Raw genomic sequence first — 23246 nt, forward strand, 5'->3', positions numbered from 1 at the left:
AGGGAGTAGCATGTTTGACGATTAGAATTTCATGTTCAAAAGCTAAATTGGTTTAAATACTATGTTAGAAAAATCTTGAATTTGGAAGAGTGGAATTCTATAGAATTCCAATTACAATGTAAAATGGATTAAGTATCAAAATTTGAAAATTTCAAGTATATAGGTGTCATTTATGATTCTTCAATTTGAATACTAGAATTAAATTCTCTATTTTCAAATCAATTTTACGTTGTCAAACACTACCTTAGCTTAATTTGAAATAAATGCAGGATTGAGTGATGAAACCATTCGATTCTAATGTTTGGTAAATTAGTTGGTTAAGACATCTTATTATTATGAATAATTAAGTTAAGTTTAAACAAGCTACTCTTAATAGCGTTTTCAAAATCAGCTCTCTAATTCAGTTGGTTATATAAATTACTCAAATATGCTATCGGCTATTAGTAATTTGATAAACAACCCCATATTGATCTACAGCGTGTTAACAATGTTAAGCTTAAACAACTATAATTTCACATGTACACAATTTAATGAGTTATTTAATATAATCTACTATAAATCGAAATCAAAGAACAATGAATCTTTCTACAAATCCGAGCCTAAATTCTTTTGCAATCAGCACAGTGGCCTGGACTATTACTAAAGTAGCTTGAACAGAGTCAAGCGTGGCTGCATGGCGCAGTAATTGACATGACTCACAAATGAAATACAAAGACCACCTGTTGTCCTTTTCCAAATACATGCATGTAATTGCGTGTTAACTCTTCAGTTTTTGTTTCAAGTCATGTAGCTCACATACTTATATTCATCCACGAATTTCTTCTAATTATCATAAGGGATTCTAAGTATATTTAATATTAAATTATATAATTTATGTTAAATGTTTAAAGATACAAAGTTGTTAGAAAATTATTATAAATTTTAAAATTGCATAGGACCTTCAAAAAATTTGACGATTTTTGCTTTACCCTTGGTAATTACTTATAATCTATAGTTTTTATTTTTGTTAAAATTATTGCTATGAAAAAAAAAAATTAAATTATTTGATTAATAAAATATATAGTGAAAGATTATTTGTGTGGACAAAACTTAAATAAAGTCCAATTATAAAATAAAAGTTAAATAAAGTCCAATTATTTGATCAACAATATAAACTAAATTATTTGATCAATAAAATACAGCCCTCCAAAATGATGAAGGAGAGAACAAAAACTATCCCTCATAATTACAAAATTTATTTAAATCATGTGAACAGCCGACTTCAAGCTAAGCATATTCAAGAAAAAGCAATTAATTAGTCTGTTTGGAACAGCTTCGTTAGTTAATCATACTACACATGACATTCTATATAAGGCTGTCTACTGACCTTAAAATTTTTCCAAGACCCAAACAAGACTTCCAAGTAACCAAGCCAAAATTCCAATTTCCAAACATTACTTTATTCAGGTGAGCAAGTTATCACAATTTCCATATCAAAAAAATAATAATAATAAAAAAAAAATTTGTATAACTAAGACTTCAATCTTTACCTTTTTTTTGTTATAGCCTTATAGGTGAGAGTTTTAAATTTCGTTTCACGAGGAATCAAAAATGTCGGTATCTGTTATTGATAGTATGATTCGTAGAAATCTAAACATAACAGGTTTGATCTTTTTCACAAGATAATCAATAGTGAGAATAGAAAGAGTTAAATAACGACATATCAAATTGAAAAACATGCATATTTTGATAAAAAAAAAAATCGCATTTTAATTTGTAAGTTGGGTATGATTTTAACATAATTAAGTTTGTATTTGAAACAGAAAACATGGGTACCTCACTAGGGCAGAGTTTGCTCCCTTCATGCCTTGATATCAAGGAACGTGAGACTAACACCAATGAATTAACAAGAGATAAAGATGCCTATGTAAGATCTATTTTGGCAAGATATACTCAAATGTGGCTCGAGAAGACCAAACATCATCTTGGTAATTACAATTTCTCTATTTTTATCATGAACATTTTCTTAGTTCCTATTTCATGAGTGATCATGTGAAATATTTATATACAGGATACCCGTTTAATTTGGACTTTGATTATGGTATTCTTAATCAATTGCAACTCTTTTCAATGAACAACCTTGGTGATCCGTTTATTGAAAGCAATTATGGGGTGCATTCTAGAGACTTTGAAGTTCGTGTTTTAGATTGGTTCGCTAATCTTTGGGAGATTGGAAGAGATGAATATTGGGGTTATATTACAAATGGTGGGACCGAAGGAAATCTTCATGGCATACTTGTAGGGTAGGTTCAAAAACACTAACTCAACTTATATTTTATTCGGACTCCGTTTATTATTGTTGATTACGTTTGGAATATTATATATATATATATATATATATATATATATATATATATATATATATATATGTAATGACAAAAATTTAAAAACAAATATTCATTTATGTAAAGAATTTAAAATATATTTATTTTAAATTTTATTATATTCTATTTATATTCGTTTTGACATATAAAAATATCACTATAGATTTAACCCTTACTAATGTTTAAGAAAATTTTGCAGAAGAGAGGTTTTACCCGATGGGATTTTATATGCCTCGAAAGAGTCACACTATTCCATATTTAAAGCTGCACGTATGTATCGAATGGACTGCATGAAGATCGATTCATTAGCTTCGGGAGAGATCCATTATGAGGATTTAAAGACAAAGCTTCTTCAAAATAAACATAAGCCAGCTATCATAAATCTCAACATAGGTAATCCTACAACAACAAAAATTTCAAAATTTAATGCCTTATTACTTTTAAGTTCATGAATCATCTTAAACATCTTATTTCCATCCATATATCTTATCATCGTAGAGGTGTTCAAAATATATGCGATGACTTAACTTTTACCTGATCTTATAACCAAACTCGATTTTGAGCCAAATGAATTTATTATTGTGTAAAATCAAAAGTGGAAATATGACCCGACCAATTTTAAACAGATATGAAACACTTGATCCGAAATTAGTCTGATGACCCGAATGAAAACTCTACCTATCATTGACTTAGTTACCATGATATGTTGTATGTTGAATCATCTCAACCAAAAGATTTACTACTGATTGAATCCGGTAACATGCTCAATCCCACTATCAAAATATATACTTCTTCTATCTTATTGAGTTTACCTGTATGACTAAAATATAAGATAGTTTTTAAGTCACATAGTGCAAACTCTAGGGGCGGAGGGTGATACTATCTTGATTTGGCCTATAAACATGCCGCTCTACTTTTTCGAATTTAACTTATAAAGTGTCCTTAACTATTATTGAGAAATTCTGCGCGAGGACACTAAGTTTTTGACTTTTTCACGCGGCAAACAAAGGTTTTCTAAATCCATATGGTGACCTTGAAGTTTCCCTTTTATCACTTCCTTAACTTCAAATGAACAAGAAGTGATGTATTACTTATTATATTAGTTTACATTAATCAAAGCCACAGAGTTTTCAAATTAAGTGAAAACCTTAGGGTTATCAAGTAGATTAAAAATAAAGTTTATTTACCACATGATCAAAAACTCGGAAAACTTTTGATCACTATGTAGAATATCTAATATTAGTTTATATTAGTTTATATTAATTATACTTTAGTTTAAGATTTACATTTAGGCCTTAAAATTTTTAAAATAAAAAAAACGATGTCAAAGAAATTAAACTGTATTTTTACTCCATCTAAAATACTAATTGATGTTTTTTTTTTTTCAGGAACTACCGTGAAAGGAGCCATTGATGATATCGACCGTGTTCTAAAAACTCTTAATGAGTGTGGCTTCTCGGAAAACAATTTCTACATCCACTGTGATGGAGCCTTGGCCGGTATTATGTTACCATTTCTAAAACAAGTAAAATTACTACTCTTATCTTTAAATAATAATATTTCAATGAAAAATTTTTAAAAATTACTCATAACTATCGTTGATTGACTCAAAATACCATCAACTATCATTTGACCTTGTATACCCCTAAGCATTGGAATACTTAACCTCATATACCCCCAAACTATCGCTAACTGACTCAAAATACCCAAAAAAACTCGATTGAAAATAATGTGCATAGTGTTCAAGGTTAAATATCCCAATACTTAAGGTTATATAAAGTTAAATGATAATTTAGGGTATTATGAGTGAATCAACAATAATTGAGAGTATTTTTTACAAATTTTCCTATTTCAATTAACCATTCTTTATTCATTTAATTTTCTAATTATGTGAATTGTAATGTATGATAAATAGGGGCCTCAAATCACATTCAAGAAGCCAATTGGAAGCATTACTATTTCGGGCCACAAATTTCTAGGATGCCCAATGCCATGCGGTGTTCAAATAGTAAGAATTGAACATGCCAATGTTCTTTCTAGAAACGTCGAATACATAGCTTCAAGAGATGCTACAATCACCGGGAGTAGAAATGGGCACGCCCCAATCTTCTTATGGTACGCATTGAACCGAAAAGGATATGATGGGATTGAGAAAGAGGTTCGAATGTGCTTGCACAACGCTCATTACCTCAAAGATCGACTTACAAAGGCTAAAGTTAGTGCCATGCTCAATGAGCTAAGCAATATTGTGGTGTTCGAACGTCCTCAAGATGAGAATTTTGTTCGACGTTGGCAATTGGCTTGCCAAGGGAATATTGCTCATGTGTGTGTTATGTCGAATGTGACTAAAGAGAAGATCGATAATTTTGTCAATGAGCTAGTCGAGAAACGTTTGATTTGGCTCAAAAACAAAGGTCAAAAGCATGTATGTGTTGGTTCGGAAATTGGTATGAAGAATTGTTTTTGCGATCTACACAATTGAAGCTATTACTATAGAGAAACTTTGTTGTATTTTGATGTTTTTTTTCTTTTGTGTGTCATTATGTAATGTTTTTTTTTTCAGTTGTGTGCTTTTGTGTTATTTGTTATGAGAATACATCTAGGAATTAATGTTCAATGTATCCTTAGTATATATAGACTAGAAATTGCTTAAAAGGTCATTGATTTGCTATAAATGTGTATGATAAAGTGTTCAAAGGAGAATAATTAAAGTACTTGTTTCTTGATAATATTTCTTGATTTCCATTAATGATATTTGCATTTAGGGAAAATAGAATCGAAATAATTATTAATTTCTTTTGAATTTAATTTATTTTCGTTGTAATTTTGATTTTTGGTTTGTATTTAGTTTTTTAAAAGAAAAAAATTCAAATTCAATTGAATTTTGAAATGCATTTTTATGTTTATGAGCATGTATTAAAATAAAAGTGAAAATGAAAGCTTTTAGGGGTTCAATAATGAAAAAACAAGATGAAAATGAGTAAAGATGAACACAAGTGTTTTATGAGGTATCTTGGATACCTCCTTCTCAAATGTAGTTCTATTTATAATGGATTCAACAATACATGTATAAGTAAACCTTCCCTATCTTAAGAATAATTCTCTTAAAATCACAAATACTAGAATACCCTCTTAAGTTTTTAGCAATGTAATATCATACTCCCAATATGTGTGTTTGTGGTGAATGATTCTATGGGTGATGTATCCTATTTATAGGCAAGTTATATATCACTCTTAGAAAATCCTCATAAATTACCAAAAAATCACACATCAAACACTCACAATTAACATTAAATTCAACATGGCAATAAACACAACATTAACAAAAAATACATTGCTATTTCAATGCACAAAATTAATCAAAAATAGAATCCTATGTGCCTGCTCGACTGCCACTCATTTGAACCACCACAGTGCTCGTTCTAGCGACCCTTCTGTGAAGCTACTACCTGCTGCCTAACTATGTGCTCGAACGAGCATGATGTGAGCTCGAACGAGCACACTGCTCAATGCCAGTCTATTTGCTATTTCTTCATTGCTTTGTTCGAGCAACCCACTTCCATTCCTTACCTCATTCAAGGAATGGTTCCTCTTTTTAGTGAAGCATCAATTGCCCCACGTTATGCCCCGTGTGAATCATTCCAAACCTTAATCTAAAACAATTCGATACATCCTCAACATCCTTCTCGAAAGTACAAGATAAGGCATGTTCGATTAAATGATTAAAGTCAACGTCATTGTTAACTTTTATACAATTAACTTTTTGGCTTCAATGCTTAAATCCCAACTTTGGGAAATTTGGGTTTGTGTTGGCTCACGCTGTTGTGCTTCTAGTTAATTTTATTGTGTTTCTGGTTGAGGTTGCTATAATTTTTGTTTTGGTTATGGGTTTGAATGAATATGTGATAAGTGTAATTATTTTGCACTTATTTATATCATTTTATACTCCTTAATGATTATCGTTATTAGTAATTTTGTGTTTATTTTGAAGATTTATGTTACTTTACCCATTTTAGTTATTCTTTTTGATTTTGAGCGGTTTTGATTGTTTTAAGCATAATTCTTATGGTTTTAATGATGATAGAGTTTAATAAGTGGATTTTAGCTCGGTTGAAGATGTTTTACAAAGAAAATGAGCAAAAGAGTAGAAGACTGTTTATAATGCAAAAGTTTTAAGGTAAAATTTGATAGATGTTCATTCTTTTAGTCAGAGTTTTTGATATGAAGATCATATTAATGCACAATTTAAAGCATTGGAGAATAGACTTCAATAGTTTTCCAACAGTATACTATATGCCTAATTCCGACAATCGAACAAGAAATGATAAATGTTTAAAATTTGCTGCAATTGTGAGCATAAAACGCGAACTCAACTTCCTGTTCCTAGAAGTGACCGCCAAGTCGTCGACTTCTTCTAGATTTCCTTGCGATCATTTTCACATAACTTTAATTTTGTATTATTTTAGTTTATCTTTATTTTAATTAACTTCTAAGGGTTAATTTAATGATTAAGAAGGGAAAATTAGACTAAGCCATTAGGGTATAAATAAGGAGATTAACAACTCCTTCCTTCTCCCTCTTCTTCTTGTTCCTTCATCTTCATCTCTATGGAAAACCATTTTTAATTCTTGTAAGCATTTAATTTCTTGTCATTTTAATTTTTTGTCATTAATTTGGCTTTCTCATTATTAGTTTAATCTTTCTTTATCAAATTTGTATTAGTTCAATCTTTCCTCGTCAAACTTAAATTGTTTTCTTAGTAATAGCCATTAATAATAGTATTGTTCCTCATAATTTGTCTCTCTTAATTCTTTAATTGTGTATTTCATATCTTATTTATAGTTTTTCCTTGCAAGTATTATTATCATCATCTTTTACCATGCTCAGTTTCATCCTAGGGTTTTAATTTATTGTTTTCACCATGTATATATTACTAAGAAAATTCATTTTTAGCAACAAAAAAAATTGTTGCTAAAAACCATATTTCGTTGTTAAAAATGTTTTTTGCAATGACTTCTAGCTAAAGATTTTAGCAACGACTTAGGTAGTTAAAAAAATGATGCAATTTTTCCCAATGACTTTTATTATTGCAAAAGCAATATTGTTGCAATTTCTACAACCTTTTTTGCAACGAAACAAAGTGGTTGCCAAAGCTTTTGCATTTTGGCAGGAAAAAAATTATATGATATTTGTTATTACTATTTTTAGCAACGTCTATTATCGTTCCAAAAAATATGACATATTTTTTGCCTTGAAAATGCCCCAAATCCATCAGTCTTCGTTGACCCATAAACCCATGATTTGACTCACCACCATCAAATATCTTCAAAGCTCTATGCAGTAGTGTGGACAGATGGAGATCATCAGATCAGTACCTATGTCACGAAACTGGATATCTTGATCAGCAAAACAAATATCCGTAGTAGAATTAGTACGACAGCAGTAGTACAACAACATTAGATCAGCACCCAAAAAGCAGCGATCAGCAGGCTCAACAGTTTCATAGGCCTCATAGACTAACAGCCTGCTACAGTTGCTACCAAACCATCTTCACACTAGTTGCAGCAGCAACCTATGCCCAAGATACCAGTTCCCAGCAGCTCTAATGGCACCAAACGCACACAAATTTAACATATCAGTAAGAAATTTCTCCAATAGCACAAATCTATTCTAACACATACAAATCTAATCTAACGCCACAAATCGCACACGAATCTAATCTAAGGCACACAAAACCTAATTAAAAACAAAACCCATTAAAGTAACTGTGTTGAAAATTATGCCCAAAAGTCTAATTTGACAATATTTAAAGGATAATATAATCCCTAGCATTAACAAGAAACCGATCTTCTTCTTGGTCCTTCTAATTCGACTATATCACCAAAAATAAATGGGAAACTTAAAATTCTATAAAAGGGAATGAAAAAGTTTGATTTGGGATTCTAATTCGATTATGAATGATAAAAAAAGTTATTCAACATTGGCAAGATGCCATACTATCCTAAATCCTCATCTTCCCACAATAGGCTAAGCACCACAACGATCATACTTAGTTTTGGAAGATTTTTAAGGCATAATAGTAGTTGTTCTCCTAAAATTTAACCCTCACAAATACCCATTCCCAATTGTTCACATGCTTCAATCAAATCTTGAGGTTTTCAACAATAATATTAACAAAAGCATCTCCCTTTCCAATCTTAAACTACCTCAAATCAACATGCTGAACTTGAAATCAATCAACAAAATCAAGAACCGATCTTTCAAGAATAAATTCATTAAATTAAAGCAAACCCATAAAAAGAATGAAATTTCTTACAGGAGAAACGTGCAGATTTTTAAATCAGTAAAGAAAACGAAGAACAAATCTTTAAGAACAAAATTCATAAAATTAAAGCAAACCCAAATGAAAAGGAAAAGGAAAAGAAAAAGAAATTTACCACAAGATCAACACCTCCTTCATTCTCAAACTAAAGCACTTGAATTGAGGAAAAACAAAACCCTAACTTTCAAACATAATTATTCAAACACCAAAAACAAAAGATCAATTCAATTACTTCAAATTACTTCAATTCGAGAACGATTGAAAATTAAAATCTCTATTACTTCAATTAATGATAGAAACATATTATAAAAGTGAAAGAAAAGTACCTGAGGTATTCGAAAACAACATAATTTCAATTCTTGGGTTGGTGGATTTGTAGTTGGAGTTATAGGGTTTTCATGGGTGGGAAAATAAAGGGATTGGTGAAGACATGGTTGGTAAAGGCTTGGTTAGTGGGGGTTTTAGTGGAGTTCACCGGAGAGATAAATTACGGAGGTATGGTTGGTGGCAGTTTGCAGTTTGCAGTTTGTGACTAGTGGTGATAATTGCAGTTTGTAACTCGTGGTGATAATTGCAGTTTGATGGAGTTCAATTGGTGGAGTTGAACATCACTTCTTTTTTAAATCACTGTACAATGTGTTAACGGTAAGGAGTTTAGGGTACGGGAGTTACTAAATTTCGCCATCCCTCTAAATGAAATTACGAATTTGTCCTTAAATTTTAAAAAATTATAATTTTACCACTTCTTATAAATTTCTTATTTATAATAATAATAATAATAATAATAATAATATCAATAATAACAATAATAATAATTAACTTTTTTATATTCTTCAAAAAGAATATAAATAAAATTAATAATAATAATAATAATAATAATAAAATTAAAAATAATAATTATTATTCAAAAAGAGAAAAAAAAATGAATCGCCCAGTTTTGGGCGATTCACATTTTTTTTCTTTTTGGAAAATTATTAATAATAATAATAATAATAATAATAATAACAACAATAATAATATAATAATAATAATAATAATAATATTAATAACAACAATAATACTCCCTCCTATTCACCTTAAGAGTCTCATTTGACTTTTCACGGATTTTAAGGAGAGTCAAAAGTGGAACCTTAAAGGTAGGAAAGAGGGTGGTATTATGGGTTTTTTAATGTAAGGGAGGAAAATTAGTATGGGTAGTAGAGGGTATAATTGAAAATAGGATAAAGTAACTAAGGGCATAAAAGTCAAAAATCAATACGAAAAATAGAAATGGCACAATTAAGGTGACTTGACCATAAACGAAAATGGGACACATAAGCTGAATAAGAGAGGGTAATATAATAATAATATTAATAACAACAATAATAATTCATTTATTTTTATTTTATTATTATTATTATTATTATTATTATTATTATAAATTTTCCAAAAAGAAAAAAAAATAAAAATAAAAAAATAAAGTGAATCGCTCAAAACTGGGCGATTGGGCCGCGGTTCAATCGCCACTTTTTTGGCGATTAAACTGGGGTCCAATCGCCCGGTTCTGGGCGATTTAATTTTTTTTTCTTTTTGAATAATAATTATTATTTTAAATTTTATTACTATTATTATTATTATTATTATTATTATTATTATTATTATTATTATTATTATTATTATTATTATTATTATTATTATTATTATTACTGTTCTTATTATTAATTTTATTTATATTCTTTTTGAAGAATTTAAAAAAGTTAATTATTATTATTATTATTGTTGTTGTTATTGATATTATTATTATTATTATTATTATTATTATTATTATTAATAATAAGATTTTTGTAGAGAGTGGCAAAATTGTAATTTTTTAAAAATCAAGGGTAACTTCGTAATTTTATTTGGAGGGGAGTGGCGATAAAATGAAAAGGGTGTGAGTTAGATATTGCTTTTCTCAACGACATTTAAGGTTTCATATTTGTTGCAACAGACTTTGATTGTTGCTATTTTTTAAGATATATTTTGCAACTGTATTTTTGTTGCAAAAAATATTGACCAAATTCCACTAAATGCGTGCTACATTTCTGTAGTGGGAATCAAAATTTACATTATGGCAATGACTATTTGGTAACAATTATGCTAAAAAAACGTTTAGTGAACACCTCAAAATAGTCATTGCTAAAAGTGTTTTTTCTTGTAGTGATTGTGAATAGATTTTTTTTCTAGAATTAGAGTTTTAATTTATAATTTAAGTATGATTTGACCATTGAGAGTATCTATGAAGTTAAGATTAAAGCGAATAAATTATGCTAATAAATCCTTAATTAAATATACTTTGTTGGAGTAATCAATAGAACTAGCGTGTGAGATTAGGATTAATTTTGTTTTAGGGTAAAATTTTTGTTAAATTCTAATTAATTCATTCAATAAAGCTAGCGTGTCACGCTTGGGCGATAAGATGCAGACCTAGAGAGTTAGCTTCAGCCTCCCTCGGCCCTAACCGTTGCAGAAACTTCTCTTATTCTTTTTCGAGTCGAAGGACTCTTTAGCCGCACTCTCCTTTATGGTTATGAGTTGCCGCCATTGTTCCCTCCCCAGACCTTGACAATAGTTTTCTATGGGCGAGATTACTGAAACTAGCATGTGAGAATTGAATTAATATGGCCTAAATCTAATAGTTAATCAAGAGAGCCAGAGTTTTATATTAACAGGATCTTATTTAATCACATTAATAATCCGACATATTATAGACACTGATAAAAGTTTGATCATACAAGAATTTAGGGGATTCTCAGCCCCAAGATCTCTTTTCATATATTTTTAGACCAATTTGCATTGCATTCCTGGTTTGTTAAAACAAAACCAATCATTTACTTTTCCCTTTAAGCTATATAATTAGTAGAGATTAGCAACTTCTTTGTCCCGACTTCCTTATGTTTGACCCGCAATTACACGTTTACCGTGTACTTGTATTTAAATAAAATTTCACTATCAATTTAGCAATTATTTACACCTAAATTCAAACTGACATCTATTATCCCATAAGTTTCACTTGTGTATTCTTCATAAATATAATCATTACTCATTAGATAAAGGTTTTAAACCACATCCGAGTCGAAGTTCTTTTCATGGTTTGCATTTAAATCCATTTTCTTTGCTCTATTAAATCTTCAATAATTAAATTCAGTTGTGCCCCCCCCCCCCCCCCCCCAAATGATTTGTTTTTTTTGTGGAATTGATGAAAAATTTAGATTAGATCCTTAAGCATATGATTGAAGTATAAAGATGAACCGGAGAAGATGAAGTCGAGAAAAGATGAAATGAAGTCTTTTATTTAATAGTATAAAAAGTTTCTATGTAATTCTAATTTTAGATTGTAAATTTCGGTGGAAAATTTAATTTTTGCCTCCCCAAAACTTGAAATTCATAAAATTACCCCCACCCCCTTCAGAAAAAAAAAAAAACTTGATTAGAGGGGCTATCTCTCTCTCTCCTTAAATGTCCCCTTTTATTTTGTAATGACTTTTAATCTAAAATTATCATATTTTTCTTTTTTTTTTTGGCATGGTATGAGGGTAGAATGGACATTTGGTTGTCAAAAAGTTATTTTCTTAAAAACTTTGTGAATGGGATATGTTATAACTAAATTAAAACAGAGAAAATAGCAATAAAATAGAAAAAAAAAATTATTGTGAATAATTTTATTTATTGTTCGTCTGTTTTGAATAATCCAATCTTTATATGTTTTTTTGTTCACAATACCCTTTTTCACATTTTAATCGGCTAATGCAGGTACCTATAAGCCATTATATTAAGTTCTTCTTCCTCCTTGGTAGAAGATATCTACAATTAACAATTAAAATGTGATAAGGGGTACTGTAAACTTAAAATACACAAATATTAAATTATTTGAAAATATTTAAAAGTTGGAATTAATACATGAAATTATTTTGGACGATTTTCCATTAAAATAATGGAATTTTATTGTTGTTTTTACAATTCTTCTAAAAGTCATTGCAATAGTTTATTGTATGAATCATTTAATGATCATAATGAGCCAGTGTTGTACGCGGCGTACGCCTATCGTTTTGAGATGCACATGCTCTTTTGCAAGCCTGTCTTGTATAATTTAGAGGCTTGTGTAAAATTTTCATTTTGCGTTTTATTTTATAATAATATATTTATTTTATTGATAAGCTTAATATGTTTTTTTAATTGACTTTTTCGTATACAGAAAAAAGAGGAAATCCTGCACGGTCGATCATCTCGTACATTCTCAAAAACGCCCTATTCTACTGAAGAATTCATGAAGGATTAGTACAGTACTGTTCATGTGGAGGGGCATCTTTTATTCATTGAATACACCCACGTCCATTGTTCTACTGTAAGAAGAGTTCTAATTGTATTAGGACACTTCGTGAGGTCGTCTTCCATTAATTATTGTTTCAGGCCGTTATATTGCAAAGGAAAAGAAAACCTTCTTCATATTGAGAGTAATAGACAAAAAAAATTAAATAACCCTTTTCAGTTATAACTCTTGTTATTCTAATCAAAGGTCATAATTTATGTTATATACTTAGTAGTAATTTTAAGTAGTATTTCATACATCAATCGTAACTTCTATTAACTTAGTTTTATGGATCAACGTAGTATCGGATTCAGAACTCAAAATTATGGGTAGTATCAACGTGTTAAAGTTTATTAATAAAAAATTTTGATAGAGTATTTATTTGTAAAATGAACAATTTAAAAATATTTCATTATTTCAAATTGACTTGTACAAGTAAAATATCTCAATAATAATTTCATCTCATTGCCACTATAAAATGAAAAAGGCAATAAAAGTCATCCGCACCACATCTTACATAGCTAGTTACAAGTTATAACGAGATTAAAGTTTGGCATAGGTGAATATAAACGAGTGGTATCTTATTTAAATCGTCTAATTACATACTTTTATTAAATTAACTTTTATAATTTTTACATGTGTATATTTTAATATATAAATAACTAAAATAACATATTGAATAGCGTAAAAAATTAATTGTAGCCAGTATAATAGAAAGAAGAAAATACATTGGGAAAAAAAACATGGGCATAGTGTACTTCCGCCTATGGCACTTGATAAATGTATCCATGGACATCAATTTTGAACAAATTTTGAGTTGCTTTAAAATAATTTAAAATTTATTAAATGAGACAATCTCCTAGTAAAACTATTTTTATTTGTAATTAGTTTATTTGTAGTTAGTTTATGTACATTTAAATTAGTTAAAGTGATTACTTAATATTTTAAAAAATCAATTAAAAAAATATATGATTAGTTTCATGGTAAAAAATCAATTAAGACGAGTTAAAAAAATTGAGATCCATGTATCAATGCTCATAAGTCATAAGCGCTCCTACAGGCCTACAGGCAACCTATATCAACCACACACTAAAAAGTTCAAGTACAAAATTTTCTTTTCTATTTCACTATAGCTTTTTTTTTTTTTTTTTCATTAAATCGCTCATTATAACTCCTTTATTTTAAATTACTTAATTACAATATTAGAAATAAATATATTACACTATATCATTTATTAGTTTTAATTTGTGATTAATTTTTAATTTTAAATTTAAAACACTATCAAGTAAGATCTTATCTGATTTGTCTCAATGTAAAGATTATTAATTTTAAATTTTTAATTTTTTTGATTCGTCTCAATCCAGAGATTATTAATTTTAAACTTTTAAAGTTTTTATTATATGTAATTAAAAATATTAACAATTGAATTAAATTTATCTAAATGCGTGAAAAGTCAAAGATATATACAAATATTTTGAAACACATGTAAATATATTATTGATAAATTAATTCAATCTCTGGCCATTATAATTTATAATTGTGGGTAGGGATGCAGGTGGGGCGGGTCTAATAGGAGACCCGCCTGGGTCCCGGTTTGATGGGTCATGGGGCGGGTACGGATATAAAATTCATACCCACTGTGTGGATGGGGATGGGGATAGGTTTTAGGTGATACCCGCCCCATCCCCGCCCCGCCCCGCCTCACCTCAAGATATGTACAAATTTTGAGAAACCCTAAATTTATTTAAATTTTTTTTTTTCAAATTTTGGGAACCCTGACTTTTTTTTCAAATTTTGGGAAACCCTGGTTTATTTGAGACTTTGGATATGTGTTTGTTTGAGACTTTGGAATTTGGATATGTATTATGGGTTTTAAGGCCCAAATGATTGAATATAAATATGTGGCACAGATAGGTATTAAGCGGGGATTTGACGGGAGGTGGGGCGGGAAAAATGGGTATTAAACGGGGATGGATACCCAGATGGGTGGTGGAGCGGAGATGGTTTTAGGTACAAATCCCACCGCGAGGATGGAGACGGGGATAAGTATTGCATTAACAGATGGGGATGGGGATGAGAATTCCAATCCCCGCCCCGCCCCGCCCCGTTTGCATCCTAATTGTGGGACACAATATCTCAATGGTCATTATGAAAATCATATACTTCTACATTCAAATTATTTTGAATAGCCGACTTCAAGCTTAGTTTTAAAAAAAACATGACAAAATGTTTTTTAAACTACTATCACGTTTATTGAACTTGCATCAATGAGAAAATAAATTATCTAAAAACATATATATATTTGGTAGATGAAAACGCAAATGCTGTAAATTAAGTGACAAGCAGGGACATGCACAATATATAAGGCTGTGTACTCAGCTTTAAGTTTCAAAGAAGACTATTAAACACAATAACACTATATTTCTTGTTATTATTTAATTTCTAGGTTAATTATACGTACGTTGTAAACTTGATTCGATTAAGAGAGAAAATGGCAGGCTATGCTAATGTCTTGATCCGCAGAAACATGAGCTTAACAGGTTTGATATTTGTACTTTTAACACTTAATAATAGTTTTATGAATGACATTGTGTTAAAGCAACTAACTCTAAAAAAGTTTAAGCTGATGAACGAAGCTTATGTATGTGTTTTATATTTAATTATATTTCATTACGCAGAATTTCTTTGGTTTAATAATGCGGAACTAATAAAGTAGACTATGGTTTGAGTTTTGAATATTTAGTTTTTCTTATTAATAATCAGAGGACAAAAACCCCTATTTATACAAAAGTTGAAGAACTTCAACATAGAAATTAGAATAACAAAATATCTTAAAAATCCTAAAATAAAGAGATAATATTCTAACATAATATTTCTTTAAATAAAGAGTTGATATAATATCAAGGTTTATTTTGTTTCTTATTTTTCTACACTCCCCCTCAAGTTTGGTCTCGGGATGACTGCAACCAAACTTGACCTGAAAACTTCATCATACTTTGCTTCGAAAGAGCTTACTCCCCCTGAGAACCAAGGTAGCATTATCCAAGTAGTACAATCCGCCATTTTCAATACCATAACAAATGATCTTCTAGGTCTGGGCATCCTGCACAACACAACAATGAGCGGTCATGAGAACAGTACGATTAAGTTCCTTGGTGAGTTGATTAATGAAAAACACAACACAAAGGCCCCTTGTGGTGACCGCGTCGCCGATTCGGTGAACCGGAACCTTGGTGCAGGTCACTCGGTGTTGTGATTTTGATTTTTGTTAAGGCGTTCGAATTTGACCTTTTTTCCTGTTACTGGATTTGTTCTCAAATCTTGATATCTATTGAGGTAAATTGCTGATTTTTGCCTTTTTGTTTTTGGTTTGCTGGAATCAGTTCTTTGTTATATGGACTTAGTGTATTTCGTTCATGAATCTAACGGGGGTGGGTTTTTGGTGTTTTTTGAGTCTAAAGACAATGGGTTGTTGGTGGTGACATACCCTTTTGGGTTACTCCTTTACATGCCCAAGATAACATACCTTGACCTGTTTCATCATAGGTTTCATTTGGTTGTGATGTTGCTGCAAGTGGTGTTACGGTAGTGATGAACTGTACCTTGCCACCAACCTGGGCAACCTGTACCTTGGTGGCGCCTTTTGTTGCTTTAAATCCTCCCACCAGTCTAGGTAACCGATGAGTTTAAAGCACCCTTCTTTGGTGTGTCGAAAACCACAATAGTGGTCTCAAGTTAGTTGAGGTTTTTCTACAGTCTCTCGCCAGAATGAAGTGAAATCTGACAATGTTTGACCATAAGCCCACTCCCTATTTCTAAGGAACTTATTCTCGATGATGATGCACTGGTCATAATACCGCGTCTAGTAATTTCTCGGCGAATGGTTTAATATGCCTTGTCAAGGGTTGGTAATGGGTCTTGATTAAGGAGGTCTCAACACTCTATCAAGATAGTCGTTAACTCCGGCTAAAAATCGAAACAACCTTTGTATAAAAGTATTGAAAATCGTGATGTCATCCGCATGTTTCATCGGATTAGGCATCCGACGATCAATCTCTTTCCAAATGTCTTGTAGTTTGCTAAAAAGGCTTCAAAGGAATCATCATTCTGCTTTAGAGAGGCTGCCGTTCAACTCCAATTAAATATCTGAAGATCATCGCGACCATGACTTAACAGATTTTCGATTTCTTTTGATAAGTCTCGAGTAGTAGGATAATCAAGGAATTGATTAACAATTCCCTTGTCAATATTTCCTACAATCCAAGCTATAACTTTGGAATCTCGTTGATTCCATTGTTGATAAGATGGGTTCGTTGAAGGTGGAGGAGTGCGTGGTTGTAAGATAATCGAGCATTCCTCGACTTTTGATTTCAATATGTATCATTCTACTCCAGGTTGTGTAGTTATGATATGTAAGTTTTTTGGCCACTTTGAGACTCATAGCCACTAGTTCATTTGATTTATTATTCGTATGCATTTGTTGGAAGATTTGAAATAATAAAATAGATTAGGGTTTTTGTTTTGAAAAGTTAGTTTTTCTTATTCATAATCAGAGGAAAAATACCTCTATTAATACAAAAGATCAAGAATTTAAACGTAGAAATTAGAATAACACAAAATCTTAAATTCCTAAAAATGAAAAAAGAATATTCTAACATAATGTTTCCTAGAAAAAAGAGATAATATAATATCAAAGTTTATTTTATTTCTTATTTTCCTACAATATATACCTCGTTATACATGTATGCTGCTAAATGTTGCACTTGAAATGAGGAATATATGGGATTCAAATTGTGACTCTTAAGTCAAGCAAGCTATGATACAATGTCAGGAAAACAAAAACTTAAATTGATGTTTAAAACTCCTTGATATCTTTTGTACTCTTATCAGATTAAGCAAACAAAAGGGAAAAAAGGGAGTATTATAAGTATCACATTTTTGGCCTTTCTATTTAGCTATTTCCTTACCAATATAGATGTTCTTCTACGTTAAAATTCAGAGAATAGGTCTAGGGCTCTAGGCAATCAAAATAAGGAGATAACCCACGTACAAATCCAAAGGAGGTTCATTACTAAAATCAATTAGTAGTAGTTTGAGTTATTTCTCAAGTTTATAAAGTGATGTATATATACTCTTCTCTTTCTCCGATGTGGAACAACCAACATGTGTAGGTAACAAATGGACACTTCAACATTTTAAATGTTTATGGGTTAATATTTTATTATATGCTTTGCTAATCTTTATGTAAGATATTGTCAAGAAACCAACTCAATCAAAAGATTAAGCTGATGGTTGAGACCCCGGGATATGTTATATACTCTAACACGCCCCCTCACACGAGAGCCCTGGGCTAGAAGTGTGGATGCGCATAGGTGCTGAATATTCCACTTTAAATGAGGAGTGGTTGAGATTTTAACCCGTAACCTCTTGTCACGTTGGCTTTTGATATCGTGTCAAGGAACCAACTCAACTAAAAGTTTAAGCTGATGGTTGAGGCCCCATGATATCTTATATACTTTAACAATATAAATTAATATGTATATATTTCCATATTTAATTTGAAATGTTTATATGTACAGGAAGCAAGGGTTCTTCACTAGGGCAGAATCTACAACCTTCAAGCCTAGACATCAAGGAAATTGAGAGTACCAACGAACTAAAAAGGGATAAAGACTCTTATGTGAGAGCTATTTTATCAAGATATACTCAGACGTGGGTCGAGAAGACCAAATACCAGATTGGTGATGATTATTTCTCTATTTTTGCCTGATTTTTAGCATATTTTCTCTTCATAATTATAATGTAGTACGTATAATTTAAATTAATAAACTACGTACCATATTTGCTAATAAGATCTGATGAAGACATAAGGGGTCAATCCAAGATTTAAAGGATGGGGTTGTATAACATTATCAAATATCTATTTTTGATAAATTTGTTATCGAGTTTGTATACAATGAAACCCGTATAAGAGGAGATTTGGCTACACATAAAACTGGTGAGGTTTTTTAAAATCAATTGGTAATAGGAGTAGCCCATCAAATATATATATATATGTTAGTCAACTTCTCGCTGATTCTAAATTTAATATATGGGATCACATATGAGTTATTTTTCGACAATTTTAATATATGCTAAAAATAAAGTCGAAATTTATATCAAGAAAGCCAAAGATAGGCCGGGTAGCTTAAATGAAGCAGAACAATGAGACAAAATTCAATAACTTGTAACACGATATCACTATAATAGTCACTGTTATGTCCTCATCACCTTAGTTTTTACAGGAACTCTCTTGAGAGACCGTCTTTTATAAAGAAGGTTTTAAAAAACTCAGTCTAAATCTAATTTATGTTAATTTTTTTAAAAAAACTGACGCGCATGTATGAAGTGGATTGTGAAAAGTCACTTAATATATTTAGGGTTATAACAATATTTATTTGGTATTATAACATAATATATTTGGTGTTATAGCAGCATATATTTTTGGGGTTATAACATAATTTATTTGAGGTTATAACATAATTTATTTGGGGTTATAACATACTCCTAATATATTTGAAGTTATGACAATATATATATATATATATATATATATATATATATATATATATATATATATATATATATATATATATATATATATATATATATATATATATATTTGAGGTTATAACATAATATATGTGGGGTTATAAGAACATATATTTGTAGTTATAATATTATGTATTTGGTGCAGGATATCCGGCAAATTTGGACTTTGATTATGGGATTCTTAATCAATTGCAACTCTTTTCGATGAACAACATCGGCGATCCATTTATGGAAGGGAATTATGGTTTGCACTCTAGAGATTTTGAAGTAGCTGTTTTAGATTGGTTTGCAAATCTTTGGGAGATTGGTAAACACGAATATTGGGGTTACATTACAAACGGTGGGACCGAAGGAAACCTTCATGGCATACTTGTAGGGTATGTTGGGCAAATTTTATTGAAAGATATATTGTTTATTTTGATTTTAATAATAATATGTATTTCTCCGATTTAGAGTTGATATCTCATTTGCTTTTTATACATTTTCAATTGCACTAATTCAATCTATAAGATCTATAATTGTGTATAATTAAATATTATAAAAATTTAATATTAATAACTTTCATACTGACACGAATCAAACAAAATCTCATTTGTCTATATTTTGCAGAAGACAGATTTTACCCGATGGAATTTTGTATACCTCAAAAGAATCACATTACTCCATCTATAAAGCTGCACTCATGTATCGAATGGAATGTGTGAAGATTGATACTTTAACTTCAGGAGAGATCCACTGTGCCGATTTAAAGATGAAACTTCTTCAAAATAAACATAAACCAGCTATCATAAATATCAACATAGGTAAACCTTTCATTTGAATTCTTTAAAGTTCAATTTACATTTAATATTAAATTGTTTGAAAGAAAATTTGGTAAAATAGTCTTAATTATAATTATAATTATTCCAATTGATCAAAAAAACTCAGCTTAAAATTATGTATATTACAATCAAGATTGTTAGGACTGAGATTTTATGTCGGATTGTTGAAGGAGCTAGCAAGATAGGAATCGGCAGAATTGAATCGTAGGATAGTGTGATTCTACAAATAAGCATTAATATGCTTTAGATAACTGAATATTAATTATATTTATTTTATTTAATTAAGTATTAAGATATAAATAAAAATTTATTTGACTTCATGTAATAACATTTCAAATAAAAACTTTAATAATCTTTTTTAAAGTGGAAATCAAGAAAAACTCTAATTTTAGTCATATTGATATAATTATTTAGATGTATAAATATTGTACAAAAGTATAATTTGGATTATATGAAAAAATTTTATAATTGAAACTAACCTTGCAGGATCAGATCGTGAGATTAGGATCGAAAAATCGTGTTACGATCTTACCATCTAAATTTTGTAGCTAAGTAGAATTGCACGTTTTTAATACCAACATTAAGATCTTACTTACAATCCGAATCGATAGCCTATTTTTTTATCGTAGAATCGTTGGATCGTAGATGAGAATTCTAATAATCATGGTTATAATTATGAAATGGCTTTGGGTAGTATTCTATACATGCACAAATAGAGTCATATGTAAAAGATCAATTAATAATAGTAATTGCTCCTCAATCTTATAATTAAAGTGGTATATTTAATGTAATCTCTTTGTTTGATATGAATCATTTCACATGTGAAAAACTTAAAAGTTAGTGTTCTTGGACATTTTAGATAACAAAAAGGATCTTATACAATAAATGTCATTATTGCTTCATTAAAATTCTCAATTATAAAAACGTGAGCCTCTGATACCATATTATAAATAATTGTAAATGCATAATTGATGTCGTTTTTGATAGGAACTACCATGAAAGGAGCCATTGATGATATCGATCATGTTATACAAACTCTAAAAGAGTGTGGCTTCACAGAAAATCAATTCTACATCCACTGCGATGGAGCTTTATCTGGTCTTATGCTTCCATTTCTAAGACAAGTAAATACTACCCTTAATGAAAAATATTTTGTATTTGATCATTTTATTTTTCATCATTTTATGCTTATAAATGGTATTAATGTATCGTAAATAGGGGCCTCAAATCACATTCAAAAAGCCAATTGGAAGTATTAGTATATCTGGCCATAAATTTTTGGGATGTCCAATGCCCTGTGGTGTTCAAATAGTGAGAATAGAGCATGCCAATGTTCTTTCTAAAAACGTTGAAATCATAGCTTCAAGAGATGCTACAATAACGGGAAGTAGGAACGGACATGCCCCGGTCTTCTTATGGTACGCATTGAACCTCAAAGGATACGATGGAATCGAAAAAGAAGTTCGAATTTGTTTGCGTAACGCTCATTACCTCAAAGATCGACTTAAAAAAGCCAAAATTAGTGCAATGCTTAATAAGCTAAGCAACATTGTGGTGTTCGAGTGTCCACAAGATAAGAAGTTTGTTCGACGTTGGCAGTTGGCTTGCCAAGGGAACGTAGCTCATGTGTGTGTTATGTCTCATCTGACTAAACAGAAGATCGATAATTTTGTTGATGAGCTAGTAGAGAAACGTTTAATATGGCTGAGAGATGGAGGCCACAAGCTTGTATGTGTTGCTTCGGAGATTGGTACGGAGAATTGTTCTTGTGATCTACACAACTAAAGTTGCTAGCTCGGAAAGTTTAAGTTTGAACCTGTTTTAACGCCAAGCTCACATGACTTTTATAAGCATATTCTCCGTTTTGCTTTGCTTTGTTTTAGTCTTTAAATAAATCATAACTAATGCATTAGAGTTGAAAAATTGAGATTATTAATTTATTTTCATTTTTTTTTATCTTTTGCGATTTCGCAAAAACCAAATCTAGATAATATGATTTGGATCCAATCTGATTATCCATTTTAAAAACTATATTTTCGATCAATAATATCCAAATAAAACAATCGAATCAAATATCCAATTTTATTACTAAGATATTATATTTTTCGTATTGAATTATTAAGTTTAAATATTTTTACACATCCTAATGTTCATAAAAGACAATCAACAATTTATGATTCTATAATCACCTTGTTGCAAGAAAGATTGAGTATCAATTTGACTAATTTAATAATCATTTGAAATTTATCATAAATTTGTTGGAGGCTGAATTTGTTTGTGGTTTATGTTAAGCGATTCGTATTTACAATATATTTGGTTAAAAGTGAATTAGATTTATGGCGGATTGGACTAAAAGTTGATACAAGTTTATAACATGATAGGTTAAAATTGTAGAACCCATATTACATTTAGTTTTGGGCACAATTGGGTCAAATAAAACTTCGTCCAAATATTGTTAGGTTTGAATAATCTCGATTAACATTTATATGCCGATAACAAGAATTTGTCACAATTAGGATGAAAGTCATGTCAAGTCATGTCAATTCGGTCAACTTTAAAAGTCATATTTTTAAATCGAATAACTTTATGTTTCTGTTTGAATTTTCGAGTCTGATCTATTTAAAAATAGCTCTAATCGATAAAATCTATTTAAAGCTAAATCTAACTATCAAATGTGTACACATAATATTTTAACATTTTATGTAAGGTATATACAAGATTCCAATATTGGATGAAAATACAAAAATAACTTATTTTTTTTTGTTTATGCACATGGGGAAACTTACTGACATACTATCATTAAATAAACAACGTCATACACG

The 23246-nt window shown here is 30.1% G+C and overlaps 2 protein-coding genes and 1 long non-coding RNA gene across 3 annotated transcripts; 2 read left to right on the top strand and 1 right to left on the bottom strand.

The window, feature by feature from the left end:
- Window positions 1–1590: 1590 nt before the first annotated feature.
- LOC130807780 (serine decarboxylase-like) lies at window positions 1591–4845 on the top strand. Its single transcript, XM_057673114.1, has 6 exons — window positions 1591–1642; window positions 1803–1967; window positions 2051–2282; window positions 2563–2756; window positions 3752–3888; window positions 4279–4845. The coding sequence occupies exons 1-6, from the start codon at window positions 1591–1593 to the stop codon at window positions 4843–4845; spliced, it is 1347 nt and encodes a 448-aa protein (XP_057529097.1).
- Window positions 4846–7137: 2292 nt separating this feature from the next.
- Window positions 7138–9312, bottom strand: LOC130808072 (uncharacterized). The gene is made up of 3 exons (XR_009040696.1): window positions 9012–9312; window positions 8801–8866; window positions 7138–7965 (listed from the first exon to the last, which is right to left on the bottom strand). It is a non-coding gene; the product is annotated as an uncharacterized LOC130808072 (long non-coding RNA).
- Window positions 9313–15415: 6103 nt separating this feature from the next.
- Window positions 15416–22332, top strand: LOC130808073 (serine decarboxylase-like). The gene is made up of 6 exons (XM_057673519.1): window positions 15416–15552; window positions 18592–18753; window positions 19749–19980; window positions 20213–20406; window positions 21412–21548; window positions 21643–22332. The coding sequence occupies exons 1-6, from the start codon at window positions 15504–15506 to the stop codon at window positions 22207–22209; spliced, it is 1341 nt and encodes a 446-aa protein (XP_057529502.1). The 5' UTR covers window positions 15416–15503; the 3' UTR covers window positions 22210–22332.
- The last annotated feature ends 914 nt before the right edge of the window (window positions 22333–23246 follow it).

Source organism: Amaranthus tricolor, chromosome 3 (genome assembly GCF_026212465.1).
Source record: "Amaranthus tricolor cultivar Red isolate AtriRed21 chromosome 3, ASM2621246v1, whole genome shotgun sequence".
Classification (NCBI taxonomy): domain Eukaryota; kingdom Viridiplantae; phylum Streptophyta; class Magnoliopsida; order Caryophyllales; family Amaranthaceae; genus Amaranthus; species Amaranthus tricolor.